Genomic DNA, 16,451 nt, shown 5'->3' with positions numbered 1-16,451 from the left:
ATTATTGTTTATTGTCTTCGCGACGACGCTGTACCTACTATATGTACAGTACATATATATTAAATTGTACAATTAGCTGCGTAACCGAATTGCACTGTCTAATTAAATTTAAAATCAGAATGAATTTACTTCGTAAGATTCTTTCAAGAAAACGTAAGTTTTCTTGAAGCTTATATTAAAGCTTATACTACAAAGAGATCACTGTATTAAACATAATGTTTTATTTATATGCACAATAATTAGCATAGCTGAATAAACTCAGCCTCCATACATGTACGCTGAATCAGAGTACGGACAATTTTAACATTTTTGGGAAAAATATTTTTCAATTATGTACGTATAAACAAATATTAGAACAGGCATGTGTCTTAAATAAGAAGAGCCTTTGTAAACAATTCTAAGTAATTAATAATAAACGAACGGGTCAATGCACGCTCAATTACTGAGTACTAACAATAAAGTACTGTGACTATGATTTTATATCTGGCTGGGCGCGGCTTTTCTTGCTATTTTGAGTGGGCTATTTTGATATATCATACACACACACAAAAACACCACACACACACACACACATATACACCTTACTAACGGTTATTACGGCAAACGACATCGAACAGAACAGCGTAATTAATCACAGACAAAATGATGCTTTTCTAAAACATGCGGATATATCTATTGTGTCCGTATACAACTGCATTTTACAATACCATTATGTTCCGAAATATCCAGTAGTGATTTATTGAGAGAAAAGTAGCTAATCTAAAATTAAAAAAAAAAGCTATTTTTTTAAATCTAAATTCCTAAATTTACACTGTAATATACATCGTATACACTTGAATTGAATAAGGCTTGCAACGTACCTCTGTGTAACACTTGAATTGAATAAGGCTTGCAACGTACCTCTGTGTAGGACTATGTCTATATCTCTGTACCGTGTACTTTCCCAACTGGGATCATTGATTTTAGTTTTTTTTTTCATTTTATGTGTTGTTCCAATGAAACAATGAACATTATCTACATGTTAAAAGCGATCACAAGGGGTCCATTTACATCTAACGTGCATTTGAACGCGAGTATATCATATACCTGTGAATATGAGGGTATAGGTCGTTGACATCAAGGTGGATAAACGTTAGTACACGACTATGCCAAGATCGAGTTTCCATTTTCTAATTTTCTACTGCTGTGCTGATGTTTGTGTGTGGTATCACTCGCGTGTTTCCACTGAAGATCGTTGTACGAATCAATTCTTTTTACCACTTAATTCGCCCTGAATGCGGCCTCTCTACTGAGGCAGTATTACAGTAATATGACTGTATAATATTTGGTTGAGCGCGCTTTTTCAAAACTACGTGAATGCCACTTTGCACTACTTTGAATGAATCGTGCCGATTGATACGCAGTTTGATTATTTGGCGTTAAAAATTTACGTCGGACCTTCGATTACTAGCGCATTATAACGATGATAGATTAGTACTCGCGTTCCGTTGAAGGCGCTACGCGAAATAGACGATGTCTGACTAATTTGGCTGGATGGCGTTCAAACTGGCAGCAGCTGATCTCACCGACGGCTGAGTATTAAGCTACTATATATATTTGGATGTAATTTGAACGGAAGAACGAGGGTCGCGTCGATAACGACGGTGCCTGTTTGTGAAACTACTCTCACTAGTAACCTTTAGGTCGCGCCATCGTCACGCTCCATTTTCCACATCGCTGCCGCCAGCGTCATTACTTTCGTTGTCGCTGCTGCTGCTGTTGTTATTGTTGTTGTTGTTGCTGTCGTCGTCGTCGTCATCGTCGTCGTCGTCGTCGTTGTTGTTGCCAGTATAATAATTATAATCAGCAAGGTTTTTATTGTCATCACGGTTAGGACGGCGATGGTGGTAATTTTTGGTGTCGTCCTGTTGTTCGTGGGAAAAGCTATTAATGTTTCTTCGAAGCAGATTATCCCAAGTAGTTATGGTGATATTGTAAGCATTGCCGTTTGGGTTGTTATTGGCGGAATTGTTTTTGATATTGAGGTACGGCGCAGAATGATGATACGAAGGGTAATGGGGACCTCGTAGTCCAGTGTAACTTCTGGGCAGTGATACATCGGAATATGAATCAGCGTTGTGTATCGACTGCGCAGTTTTTGGTGGCCGATATCGTACGGTGCACTCTCTAGCACCGTTACACCTGTAATAAACAATTCACTCATTAGTAGCTTAGTTGTGATTACCGAAGGTCGATGTACATCTATGGGTACGACAATGTTATCTTGGTCGAAATACTGAGATGAATGAAATGAAGATAATAGAATTACCTCCTAAGACGTTTTAAAGACGTACGCATTTGCTCTAGATCACGACGGGGAACTTGGTCGATAGTATTCCGTAATTGATAGGGATCAGTACGTAAATCATAGAAGCTGGCGAATCCAGTGATGAACTCGCAGTAGAGGAAATTGTGCGTTCGATTTACTGTCCGCACGCACCAGAATGTGTTGTTGTTGGCATTTTGACAAAAACAGAAAGGACCATCTGTCCACAGCGGGGGTGTCTGAAAAATCAATGGATAACGACCAACGGTTGAATACATCTTTTAATGATGTTATCTAATAAAATACACCCAGCAGTCTTTAGAGAAGGATGAAATATGTTTATATCCCTGGAGAAGATTCGTGCGTGAATGGGTGCTCCGTAGGAGCGTCTAATCAAGTTGCTCAGAATATGTTTTTCTGCTTCGTTGTTTTACGCGATAAAGTTAAATAGGTAGTACACACCTTCCAATGGTCATTATCATGGCTGAAGCAATTCATCTTATCAATGTCTTGACCGATCGCACTGCATGATGTATTGGCAAATTTATCTTTTTTTCGTTGCCTTTTCTTTTTTGAACGATCTCGACAAAAACACCTCCCATTAGTATTATCCAAATCGTCCAAATCAAAATCGTCGACGTCTTCGTTATAGACTTGGCCGGTACCGCCGTTCTTGGTATTATGATTATTATAATTGTCCGATGGATTGACATGTCTTTGACTGCTGCTGCTGGCTCCCGATGATGATCCTTTGACGCCCGGGGGCCGATAGCGTCGGAGCGTTGTCCGTAGCCCCTTGAGTTGGTTGAGTTTTTGGCGAAACCTATTTATCAGGACGTCAACGCGTTCCTTTTTTTGCTCCCATAGGCGCGGATCTCTGTAAGCTTCGTCGTTACTTCCGAGGCAGATGACCGATTGATTGTTCGAGAACTTTACACAGTTTACCAGCTCCTTGGTGCCATCGCCGGTAGTGCCTAACAGTGTTTCGTCCTCGAGAATTTCGCCACTGAAACCCAGCCTGGCACTTGGGGGGCCATGAATCAACGACATCCGCTGCATTAGGTACTCCCTACGGTTTCGTGACAACTGACGACGGTATGTGGCCACCGCTCGCCGAAAGTTAATGCTACGACTACTATCACTACCACTACGGAAGCGACGGAGATCGTCATCCATAATAAATTTATTTCGGCCGCCGCCTTCAATCGAGAAATTCTTATGGTTGCGACCGTTGCTTTTGCAGCGACAGCGTTGTTTGCGGCTCCTATTGAGGCGACCACATCGAAGTAGCGTCCACTGCTGTTCGTCGGCCGCACCCAAACCGGTCCGTCGGACGCATTCGAATCTCTGTCCAGGTCTGCACGGGGAAGGGAACTTACCGTCAGGGTAGCACCGGATGATAGGCAAGGGTTTGGCGGAATCTATAGCAGTCCATGAATTTGAACTGGCTTCACTGTTGTTAAAGCCTGCACTCTCGACTGACCGCAATGAAAATGACTCGCGCTCCCGAGAGCTGATTTTCCCCTTTTCAATTAGGAGAGAATCCCTCCAGGTGGTTACTCGTCGCCCCATCTTCTGCATGAGCAGCGGCAGAATTGACTTGCCATCCATGGACACGTCGGCCGGGACGCCTGCGATCTCTAGAAGTGTCGGTGCGATATCAATGTTAGCGATTAGTTCTGGAACTTGAATACCTGCGAACGTATTCAGATGAACCAGATTAATACGTATTCGGTATGTTTCTTCTATGAATCAATTAGAAAAATGGTCGAGATCGCACGTTCATTCCCCTCCCAATATCATCTTTGCCAATGTTGTTTCTAACTCGTTGCTACGGCTTACGGAGTCGCAACTGAGAGATTGTAGGTATCTACTGTATAATACAGTATAGTTACAAATCTGATAGATAGGTGCATAAGCGATATGTGGGATCTTTTCTTAAAAAATACTTTTCTTTTTTAAAAAACTGACTTTGAACAGCTCATCAGCGCAGCTATAAGCTGCGAGCGCAGCTATAAGATTCTTAGTTAGGAACAACTGAAAACAGCGTCCATTCGTTTGCGTACCTCTAGAGATTTTTGGTCCACGAACGTAGAAAGGTACTCGCACGTCGAATTCGAACGGCATCGCTTTTCCTTTTACTAGTCCAAACTGCCCTAGGTGATAGCCGTGATCAGACGTATATATGATAAACGTGTCGTCCAATTCCTTGAGCTTACGTAACTCTTCTATGACTCGATTTACAGACTCGTCCACTGTTTGTAGGGTCTGAAAGAAGGAATTCTATAATAGTCACATAATAATAATATACGTACGTTTTACCGGGAGAGCACAAGGTGTTCGACTAATGTTTGTATCTTACTATTTTCGATTTAGTGTTTACAAGAGGTCAAGCGAAAAAACGTGCTTATAACCACATACAAACAACAATAGATTCTAAGGATTATTTCTAATTTCGAATACGCTGGCAGGACAAATCACTGACCAACCTGCAGTCGTTTTGTGTTAAGAATATCCGTAAACTTTATATGAACGTTCTGCATCTTGCCCGTATGCCGCAGGATCCATTGTTTATCATAGTTGGGAGCATGATTCCAAGAAGGTGTTCGATGATTGGTTTCATTAAGGAAGAGATGTTGGTACTGAGGCGCTGAATCCTCAGGTCCGTGAGGTCCGGGAAAGGCCATCACCATGAGCACTGGTTTGTTCGGATAAAACTGCTTTGACCTACAATAAAGGGAGAATTAGCCTATTTTTTTTAGCAAAGGCATCATCATCGTGACCTTTATCAACCTTCGTGACTAGATTAAGTTTGATTGTTATCTATTTACCTCTTATTAGTTCTGATTAGTTATGGTGCCTATGTACTAACCTTCGAAGGAACGAGAGTGACTGATTAGTTATAAGGTCGGGCAGATAATCTCGCTGATATGAGTCACCATGTTTCACCTTTTGCAACGTTCCATACAAAATAATATGATATGTTAATCATATGTACATTCTACTGGCATAACTTTTGGATCTGTCAGAATTTTTCCACATCTGTAGAGAAAGCCAACGTACATTTACTTACACGTACTTCTAACTGATAGATTGGTTCGCTGATAGATTGATAATACGGATATTTTATAAATCGTGTATTAACTAACCTTATTCCCATTGACACTGACAGTGTAGTTATAGAACCTTGAATTTCTGACAAGTCCTAACCATTCCTTCCATCCGACAGGAACGTGATTGCCATTGTATTCGTTGAGGTACTTGCCGAAGTAGCCCGTTTGATAACCAGACTTTTGCAAAACCGCAGCGAATGTTCGCGGTTCGAAAGCTCTTTGCCACTGTCATAACGAGAAAACAGTTACCCTTTTCAACCACATCCTTAAATAACAAAATGAGAATCTACCTAAAAACCGGATTAAAATTTACATTATCTTTATCGTTATGCGTTGTCAAATGTGTATCGTTAGGTCGGAAGATGCACGCATTATCGATCTTTTTTGCCTTTACGCCAACACAACGTTTTTGAATTATTAACAATAACATTTGTCATAACCTATTCGACAGGTGGCCGATCCAAACGTCACTCTTTGTCTCTTCTTCATATAATCATAAAAATGGCTATCTTTTTTTAAGTACGTACGAAATTGTCAGCCACCATAATTCGTGCTCTTTTTGCTTATTTTCACTCTCAGTCGAAGGGGTTTAATCTACACGACATATGGAAAACTGTGAACTAAATGCCCTCCCACTGACCGCTTACATAACTCAATTTTTTCGCGTAACTTAAGATCACAGCTCGACAATAGTTATCGTCAATTTAACCAAATACTTCTTAAATTTAATACTTATAATCCTGAACTGCTTTAGATATTCTTTTATAGACTATATATATATAATTGAGAAAGGTCAAATTACAGGATCTGGGCGGGCACTCCATGTTAACGCTGGGCTGGGAACGTTAGCAGAAAGATTCCCATTTGCTGAAACTAAAGGTTATCATGAAACATGCAGGGCGCCAATGTAATGGGCTCTCCTAAAAAGGTTTATAAAGTTTTTACGAACAATAAACACTTCTCCGAATCGTAGCTTTTTCCATCGTGACAGACCGCGTACGCTGATCTATTTATGCCAGCCTTTGCTTGTTTATAGACACAGAAAAAAAACTTGGTTGGCTATTTTCTACACACCCTACATATATACATATATTTGGTTGAACGTCAGCAACTGCAAGAGTTTCGAAATAAGAAGTGGACACATTTAAGCCGATGACATCACTGGATAGTGAATTATCATAATTTTAAATATGCGGGTCTATGAGATGTGAGTTGCGTGATCTTTTACGCTATATCCAATGCCGAATTTTCAAACACTAAATTTCACTAAGCAGTTGTAGTTGAAGTACTGTAAACGTAGATACAACGTTTTATTCAAATCCGTCGTAGCAACAGGAACAAATCTTTAATAAAATAGCCTGATCTGTAAATAGACGAACTCACCTGTGGGGAGCTACAATTTCTATTATTAGTATAGACGTTATGATTATGAACGTAAAGTCCAGTAAGGAGACTGCTACGTGATGGACAACACATTGGAGTAGTCACGTACGCATGAGGAAAATATGCACCTTCACGCTCCAGGTGACGTCGAACGTGCGGCATGAAATTCATTGAGCCGAGTTCGATATCCTGATCGTCCGTGACAATCAGAATAATATTAGGCTTGAATAGAATAAACAAAAAGACGATGAGAGGGCTTTTAGTAGTGGTAAATTCAGTACACTACAAACTCTGCCAATTTTTTGCTAAGACTGTAGAAATCTCATTCAAGTGCATAGTACCATAATAAGATTATTATTATTTCGAATGGAATAAAATAATGCCTTAATAACAAATGCTCATGTTTTTTTTACTTGTATTTTTACCGCGAATTTGCTGCCAGCCCTAAGCCTACTTGGCCTTCACTCTGTAACAAAATATCTGTTGCAAGAATCATGTCTATTAATTTTTACCTTTCCTCCATGTGGGTGTTTTCTTTTCGGCGCGCTGTGTCCTCCTGGTAGTATTATTGCTAATCCGATCAGAATAAACAAAATTCCGATAGAGGACGTACACTGGGCCATTAAACGGATTGAGAGCCTCCGATATAACAAAAATCCGTTGTTATTAATACAGTTCACGAGTTCCCACATACTTCGGCACGAGCTTCTCGTGGTAAGCTTCGGCGCATTAAACCACATCTGTTCACACATCTGCTCTCGATATTTTCTGTTTGTCGATACTTGAGATGCCGTCGATAACGCTCTGTACTGGTCACTAATCAGTACCCAATCCACTCACGTCAAGCTACATCCGATATGAGTTACAGCCATCTATGAAACATCGTAAGTAGTATAGTATTAGTAGTGCACTTTGACTCTAGCCAGCGTAATTGGAGCGATACATACGTGCGAGAACGTAGATTGCTCCGTCTTTCATTAAAGGTATACTCGATTATTACGGTCAACCCTACATTTGACCACGTGGGCGGTGATGGTTTTCTCTTCTAGGGCACAACGCAATTTGCTGATCACTTTTGTAGCGTATAGGAGAGAAAGTTGAGGTGTGGCTTGCGTTTTCAGTTGATTAAATATAAAACCACCATAAAGATGAAAACGAGAAATTATGACATGTAAAAGACGAAGCCGCTTAGGGGGCAGCGCATTGACCCAGACTGGGCTTTACTTTCAATGGACCGGCACTTGATGCTGAAGGTAAGCTCGAAGGTAGCGAAACGTCTACCGCGCGCCCGTTAAATTCATAGTGCTAGTGCAAGACGCTAGTGCATAATTTATGGTGAAAACCGTGCACTGTGTATTTCGTCACCACGTGGCCGTCCTTTGAGAGTTTCTATTACTCCGGCACTAAAATGTTTACGTCTATTTCTGCAAATTTAAGTTGCTTGTTTGTGAGATAGTCATCGTAGGAAGTCTCTTTAAACAGATTGAGACGTAGCTTCACTTTATCAGCAGCAAGAGTATGATTTTGAGATCTAAAATACGGACGGAAATCGGTGGACATTGAGCAAAAAAGGAAATACTAATTGCTCATGGTTTTTTTGCACTTCATTTTAATGCGAGACGTGAACCTACTTCATAACTATATATTATGATAGTTGTGTGAGAAAAGGAAACTCACTGTCATGGACAAGAAAGAACCTCGCGGTAAAATGAATATTTTTCTGTTTCAAATAAGCAATTATCAAAGAGGAAATATAGCGACGAGAATGGCTCTTCGTTGTCCAATTACTCGTGACCTTATCTCACCTAACGTTCAAGTCTAAATAACCTAGTCCAAATTTTTCAAAACTCTAATAGCTTTTAAAATGCATATTTACAATTATGCGCTTAGTTGCCAATAGGAGCTCCTATAATTCACTGAATGCTTTCAGATTTATACATAATATTGACGTGGTAATAGCAGCGGAGGCATACTTGGGAGGAAGTGCCTACGATAAGTCGTAATACGCAACGGTCGATACGAAGTTCCTAGTAAGCACGCACCTACAGGGAAGGGGTTATTGTACGCATTTTTGTAAAAAAAATCAATTAGTATAGCGAAAAAGCTAATGATACTAATGCAAAGATCTGTCACATTTGACGCACATCCTCAGAAACCATTGGTCGACTATATTTTCAAAATTCCAATGAGAAATAAACTTTTCTTTTTGCAGATTGATGTGTTTATACTAGTTTATAACAAATGTTTTTATAGTAACCCAGCAGGGTTAACTAGATTTTATATAATCAATTCGCGAGCAGAAAATCTGAAGATTTAGCAAAGATCAAACCGGCCCTATAATTGACCTCTCACTAACTTCTATCTAGAACATAACAGAATATTTAACTATTATCGATCTTGATACCGGTTTAATCAAATCAGAAAACATTATTCGTATATAAAATGCTCTAGGTATAAATATGACAGCAGACAGAAATGACGGTGGATGGAAAGCGGATTACTAAACACGACGTAAGGCAAACCCAAAGGCGGAACTTCTCGCCTTCGCCCATTATCTTTGTAAATTATTCCGCGATATATACAGTAACATTGTGAGTCTTGTAGGCGGTTTCATTGACAGGTAGGCTACACTTGTCCTCATAGTAACAAACTTTTTGAGTATGGTCATGGATAAAAAAAATAAAGTAAAAGCACTCAAGATACGTCACAAAAATAAGCTCTCGAGCCATTATATATTCTTAATCTTTTTTTACTATGCAAATGAACGTTGAAGAGAATGGGAAGCGATTAGGCCGATGACAAAATCACCGCTAATATAGTATAGTAATTTAAAATTAGCATAACCGCTAATTATAAAGAAACAAAAAAATTTAAAACTTCCTTATAAGCAATTTTTGTACTTTCCATAGAAGCATCATCCACCTATTCCCCTTTTCCCAGGTCAGGCTCAACGTTGTTCGTTTTTGGATGAAAAAAAAAATCAAGCAGTTTCATGACAAACAAATAAGCGTGATTAAACTTCATTTTTACAACTCCCATATTTTATTTTAAAAACGTAAGATTTTCAATATCGGAACTTTTATATATTTTAAAATATTTTATATATTTTTATCTTGTAGATCGTACAAAGCCGATATTGTATCCAAATTCTTTAGGCAATCTACCTTTGCACCTATTTTTAAAAAGCTGTTGAGTTGAATATTGATTGTTACCGACCACTTGCATAGCTGTCAATGGCTCAATATTATAATAAAGTATTGACTATATGTAAGCTTTATAAGAAGAAAATTGGTTGAGAAAGTTATTCAAAGTACGTTTAATACCTCACCATCCACGGGCTTATTGGGCAAACAGCGACATAATGTTTATCGAAGGCAACTAGATATGGTACAAGAGTGGATCCTGCCCAACAAAAATGAGATCGTGTTGCATAGCTTATATGCATATCAATTTTTTAGATGCGTTACGGTAAAGTACTTTAGGCACCCAAAAAATAAATTGATTATTACATCTTAACCTTTACAGATGCGCAGCTCTTTCGAAAAAACTTGTTTCCTTCACTTATAGGGTTCTTGCCTTAAGCTACTTTCTTTTCTGTCTCTTCTGTTTTTGATCCAGACACAGGAGACGTGATTTTATCTTCTGTCAAGCACAAATTAAATATTAACGAATTTATAAACTCTCCAATACTATCGATTGGAAAACATAAATTATATAAAAGGCAATAGATAAATATGTCTCGATAGCACGAATACCGAACGATATGATATGTGATAATGGCTTTTTGGTTCTAAGTGGTGCTGATTTTGTTCTGTTCCTAAGAGATAGGTATCGGTACATGTCTAGTGAATTCGTTATTTTCATGATTAAAAGAGTAAAGTATCTTGTTATCATTACAGCGTCCGCTTCAAGTTAGAACTTGAGCATTACACTAACGATGCATTCCGCTGCCCGTTCGTAGTACTACTTTTAATGCTTTTGTTATTTTTTAAATATTTATCAAATACTTTGCTGCATTGTCCATATTACAGGGCATTGAATTAGTGGCCTTACCTAAAACGACACCTCAAAGGACCTTGAGCGCATGCTAGACAAATCTGCTCTGCGTATAGCCCAAAAATGAATTGATCAAAAACCTTTCTTGGATTTCCGTTTCACGCGAAGATCCAGATAAGTGCTCACATAAATTCATCTCCTCAATAGGGAAGGTAAAACAACGTGACTCCAATAATATCGCGGTTGGCGCCGAGCTTTCTTCGGGGCTACTTGGCTTCATGCAGCCCGTACATATAATTGCTATCGTACCAAATATGACTCATCACATAAGCGGATAACTAAACAAACAGTGCATAAAGACGATGTAAATTTTCGGATTATGCATAGTTATCTGTATGTAAGTGCTGTTGCATAGCTAGCTAGCTAGCTAGCTCTTTAATTTCCAGCCGACAATCTTTTGCAAGTTATCGTGTATGTATACAAAAATTTAACTGGCATCTGGATATTGTCAGTTTTATATTTTTGCAATGGACGAATATACCGAAGCTTCTACGGCCTTCTGTAAATAGTTGGAACATGGACTTTCTAAGTAGATCTATGTACATCACACTCCTGCTGAGTATCGTAGGGCTTTCGCATTTTTTGAAGATTTAATGGCATCCGTTTTAACCACTCTAGACAAATGATCCGCTTTAGGAAAGGCATGGCAAGGAAAACAATATAATTAAAAGCACCAGCAAATGATAAAAAACGCGCATAATAAAAGCCTTTGTCACAATCGGAGAGCCGGGTAACGCTAGTAAGCGACTTCGGCAGCCTCACAACGATTTCTGTGCCAGGTACTGTTCTAACAGAAATTATTCTCTTAACGAGTTTTCAACGATCATGACATTCTACAGTTGACTTTGCTCTACCAAAGGTTATGTCTTAAAAAATTCAAGATAATTATCCAATGACAATCGCTATTTAATTAGACCAGGTTGATTCCTTTCTCCTAAAGTTAGAGCTTTCCTTAACTCTATTTTCCGCTGTTGATCATGCACTTGAGCGTCAATTGCTTTTAAATACTTTCTGTCATAAATATTAGGAGGCACAATTCGATCTCTGTGCAATAAAATGCACCATGTGATTTACTCATAGTTATTTGTAGTTAAAAGGCGGTTTCTTCTGTTTTCTACTCACGCTGCGCACTACTAAGGGTACTTTTGCCAATTTCACCTCAAACCTAAGTTCGAATTCGTTGCACCTATTCTTAGCCCGTCACCCCGTCGCGGTGTTACTTTTCCACTAAAATCATCTGGTTGAAATTTTCCCATTGTATTCTTAGCAGTTCGACCATAGTTTTCAGTAACCTTGCTTCGCTTGTGTAACTATCTTAGTTAAACTGAGGTTGAGATCGACGTACGAAGCGAAAATAGAGGCAAATGACGTGTAGACCAAAAAAAAACTCGCTAGAAAACGCACCTCTCGACTAAACGGTGAACCACTTCACTCCCATTCATGTACCTCGGAACAGCAGCGGATTGTGATTCAAATAGCCTCCTACAGTTCTAATAAAAAAACTCCAATAACTGTCACTAGTAGTGCCAGGAGAATTTTCCGATTTAAAGGTAGCAGCGCCTGTCGCTCGCGGAGGTCCTGTTATCTCGGAGAAGCTCAGCTTCACGAACCTTGCAACAGACCGAATTGAATTTTCTAATGCAAGCGTTAGGACTACACAAGACGGCACACGATATATTTTCTGGCTGAGCCACCATTTCTCGTCAAAGATCTCTGTCTAATATTCGTACTGCCACAAGCTGAGACACACATGTTAAAACAAAAAATCAGAAAAAAATCGAGAAAAAAAAAATATACCGGTGACCGGTGATTTATATGATTGATGGAAGGGGTAAACCGAACAAATCAATACGTATAATAAAAAGACACCCTGTACACGGGTTACATCATTTGATTTTTAAGACTGAGGGCATGCCTGAACATGAATACAGTTACGATAATCTCGAAATACTCTGGGTACGATTGTTAGAAAGATCACAACAGTGTCTGCACCCAAATAAGGTTAGTCCCTCGATACGTGAATTATTTCATCCCTTTAAAAGTAGATTATTGTAATAATTGTTGGATATCGGGAACAGTTCTCCATGGGGTCACCCAGAAAATATTCAATGGTTAGTTTTTTTATGCTTTTTTGCACCTTTTCGATTTCATTGCTCTTTTGAATCTCTAAGTTTTGGAACTTCTGGCCCGCTATCAAACTAAACTTGAATATCGCTCAGTCACTGAACTAAATATTTTCTAAGTCTTTAAGAGATATTAGCAAGTTAATGCTTGTCAGTTGTTGTGAACATGCAGTTATTTACGGGATACTGAAAGAATATTTGAAAACGACTACTGTGTCGTTCAAGTCGCGAATCGAAGTCATAATCGCGGTTCATGGCAGTCATATTGAACAGAGATGACCGTCAGAAATGACACTTTTAGCGCATCTTCATTGAAATATTTGTTTCTACTTGGATACAATTGTAGAGACGAAGCACAAGAAAAAGTCTATTTCTGTCTATTTCCGTATGTGGTTTATGTACATATTTTTGATAATTCACTTGCGCGACAGCTCCGTATTTGTATTTCAAGTAACCATTACGTTGCTTTCGGAACCACCTACTCGGCTGCGGTTCATCTAAATATAGGGCGCTCGAGGAATCAATAAAGAGGTAATGTGCCAATTTAATTAGTTCGGCAACAAACCTATATTCAAATTTATTGTAAAAATGAAAAAAAATTATCTAATTCTGAGCACATTGGACATACACGTATATATTTATAAAAGCTCTTCCACACTCTAAATGATTATACAAAACATTGTGACGACAAAAACAAAAAATATAGAAATATGTCAATGTTATTGACATTGTTTTCAATCTTAAGATATAACACTGTGACATGAAACCACAGGTGAATGAACATCGGCGTTCTTCCAAGCTAAAATGGTGAGTTGAGCCTTCTGAATTACCCTGGTATTGCATACTAGAGAACTCTAACCCGTTATACAAGGGATTCCCTCATACTTCGAAGCTGACTGAGTGATATGTAGCACTGATCTGCGCAAGCACAAAGTCTCTTAAATCCATACAATATTATGGGCCGTAGGTCTTTATAAATTTTAATTTTCGTTTTAAAAATTTTCGATTTAAATTTAAGCGAAACTTCATACAGATCATTCGGTCTAGCTTTTAGTATCATGTCAGGATGCGTAGATTTAGCCCATGACTAGAGGCATACATATCAATTTATGATGTAACGTTTTCTCACGCAAATTAGTACACTTTACGTGAGGAACATCAGCTGTATTAGCTTAGGTAAACTTTTTTTCGTTAGCAATGTAACGGAAAGTGTAGAAAGATACTTTTTCCTTAAAATTATCTATCTAAAGTAAATACTAGTAATTTATTGAAAACAGAAATAGGAGCAATGCCTTGGTGTAGCCAACAAAAGACCATCCCTTACAGCATTGTTTCATAGTAGGAACGCAGTTTTGTTAGAGCAGTAGTTTATCATCCACCTATATTAGGACAAAGCAAGATATAGTACCAATAAGGATAAATGTCTTCACTCTAATGGAGCAAAGAACATGCTAAGGCTAAATTGTGTGGTCATTTTGAATATATAGCTCTTTTTTAAGATACATGGAAAAACTAGCTATTCAAAACCTATATACGGCCTGTTTAATATTAGGTACAAAAAAGTTACTAACCAGGATCGTAACTTGTGTAAATAATTTTTCTTTCGTACAGATTGCAGACTTAGAATTCGAGCCATCACGAAGCACTTCACATTCAGGTGCACGATATGGTGTTCGATGATGATGTCAAATTTATTCTTGAGGGTACACAAAACGCAAAAATCACACCGTCTTGTACCACAGCATCTCGGACGACTGCACTTCACAATCGCTCTTTCCAACAGCCTGCGGTAATTATGTAAATCGAATAAGCAGGTTTACCAAGCCAGCTTTTCTCAAAATCATTCTATCTGGTGGCAGGGTTTGGCTAAATACGTCTGTGCTTGCTCTCGTACAGTGGCTCAAAATGCTCTAAAAGACTTGAAATGTTCGCAAAATCTCTAATATCTAGAATACTATGCACGTCGTAATCGCCAACTATACTAGTGACGGTTCGTTCTACTGCTTATGTGCCCAATATATGAATTTGCAAACCCAAGATCACTATTATTATCCTGTTTAGACTACCAACGTTTGGTGGAGTGGTTGTGGCTAGTGAAGTCAGTGTGTAGAGGGCCTATGACCGTTGTAAAGGCAGTCTCCGGTTGCGCTAAGTGTACGTATGCTTGTGTCTCGCTTTGTCTGTATGCAGCAACAGTAGCACCACCTATCTGACCGATTCTGATTCCGTGTTTCTGCTCCTGAATCTGATGCTTGAACTGCCGCAGGGCTGGTGGTGGGGGCAGCCATCTTGGTTCGTGCAGCTATGATATGATTGTTCGGTCGGCTGAGGCTGTTTGCTGATGGCCTGCGCCTGTTATGCTGGTAGCCCGAGGCGCGATTTTCCCTGCCCCGAGCCCCTAACTGTGGAGAGGGCAACGTCACATCAGGTGGAGAGGGCCTAACGACAGGGATATGATCATGCTGAAAGATGCGCGGCAAACATGATCTATGCAGCCAGGTCGTGTACGAAGAAGTGTTCATAAATTAGAGCTTGTGAACTAAAGTTAATTAGGCAGACAGAAAGCAAACACCGTTATGATTCGAATTAACGATCACTTTGTATTAAGTCATTGCCCAAGGACAGGTGCATATATACTATCCCCTAGAAATAAGTCTATTATAGACTATTTTATAACTATATAAAGCGGGGCAAAAATTTCCGCTTTTAAATTAGTGACTTTTTTTTTACTACGCTTAATATTATATTTAAGTAACGGGTAATTAATCATCTGATCTGTTTTTATTGAGAAGAAGATAATAAGCGTTTCTAGGATGAGAAATAAAAATGCCCAATATCAGACTTTTGAAGGTGCGTGGTATACGATTATCCGCCATTTTCACGAAGATAACGAGGGTACGGGATGGCCATGACTTGTTGCTTGTGTACCTCGCACAAGATTACAGCTGACCATAAAAATGGTCACGATCAAACAAATCATCATTCACTGAACGAGACAAGCTGTGAGACTGACACTTAGAGATAAGGTGTGACGAACAAAATCGAAGCAATATGAGAAAATATTCGAAAATGTTCATATTCTCCGAGATAGTCATACGATGCTTAGTAGTTCTGTATGGAGCTCTACTCAGAAAGTAGAATTAGTTATTAAGTTGATTAATAAACGCAAAGATAATAGTGATTTTTACAAGAGAAATAAAGAAATTTTTACAATAAAATTCTTAAAGAAAAGTGTAAACAAGTCTTTGTGCATTATTGAATTATTATTTTAGGCACGACAGCTTGTAGTCGTGAACGGCGGTAAATTATGTGACCACGCAATGGATCCTGCACTCAGCTAAACTCTTTAAAATCTTTCTAATAGCATCATCTACACGTTTCGCCTTCAGAGATTATGCACGTTATTCTGTCGATCCGACCGCCACTGTGATCATGCAGTGCATCAAGCCTCTTAAACGTGGGTGTAGCGGA

The 16,451-nt window shown here is 38.9% G+C and overlaps 1 protein-coding gene and 1 long non-coding RNA gene across 2 annotated transcripts; one reads left to right on the top strand and one right to left on the bottom strand.

The window, feature by feature from the left end:
* Positions 1-206: 206 nt before the first annotated feature.
* Positions 207-15,175, bottom strand: LOC111264940 (putative extracellular sulfatase Sulf-1 homolog). Its single transcript, XM_022841220.2, has 11 exons — positions 15,051-15,175; positions 14,552-14,764; positions 7,314-7,673; positions 6,802-7,023; positions 5,455-5,643; positions 5,178-5,254; positions 4,795-5,032; positions 4,372-4,573; positions 2,768-3,999; positions 2,309-2,544; positions 207-2,181 (listed from the first exon to the last, which is right to left on the bottom strand). The coding sequence occupies exons 3-11, from the start codon at positions 7,551-7,553 to the stop codon at positions 1,695-1,697; spliced, it is 3,123 nt and encodes a 1,040-aa protein (XP_022696955.1). The 5' UTR covers positions 7,554-7,673; positions 14,552-14,764; positions 15,051-15,175; the 3' UTR covers positions 207-1,694.
* LOC111264941 (uncharacterized) lies at positions 15,009-16,221 on the top strand. The gene is made up of 2 exons (XR_002683161.2): positions 15,009-15,134; positions 15,247-16,221. It is a non-coding gene; the product is annotated as an uncharacterized LOC111264941 (long non-coding RNA).
* The last annotated feature ends 230 nt before the right edge of the window (positions 16,222-16,451 follow it).

This window comes from Varroa jacobsoni, unplaced genomic scaffold, assembly GCF_002532875.2.
Source record: "Varroa jacobsoni isolate VJ856 unplaced genomic scaffold, vjacob_1.0 scaffold_914, whole genome shotgun sequence".
In the NCBI taxonomy this organism is placed as follows: Eukaryota; Metazoa; Arthropoda; class Arachnida; order Mesostigmata; family Varroidae; genus Varroa; species Varroa jacobsoni.
The sequence above is the reverse complement of the archived record's forward strand: the minus strand, read 5'-3'. Positions and strand labels throughout refer to the sequence as shown.

Excerpts from the sequence above, each read along its gene's own strand:
- LOC111264940 (XM_022841220.2), bottom strand. The coding sequence starts at position 7,553 with ATGTGTGAACAGATGTGGTTTAATGCGCCGAAGCTTACCACGAGAAGC. Across the intron at positions 5,255-5,454 it reads TCAGTGTCAATGGGAATAAG|GTGAAACATGGTGACTCATA; the intron begins GTTAGTTAATAC and ends ACGTTGCAAAAG. Across the intron at positions 5,033-5,177 it reads TCACTCTCGTTCCTTCGAAG|GTCAAAGCAGTTTTATCCGA; the intron begins GTTAGTACATAG and ends CCTTTATTGTAG.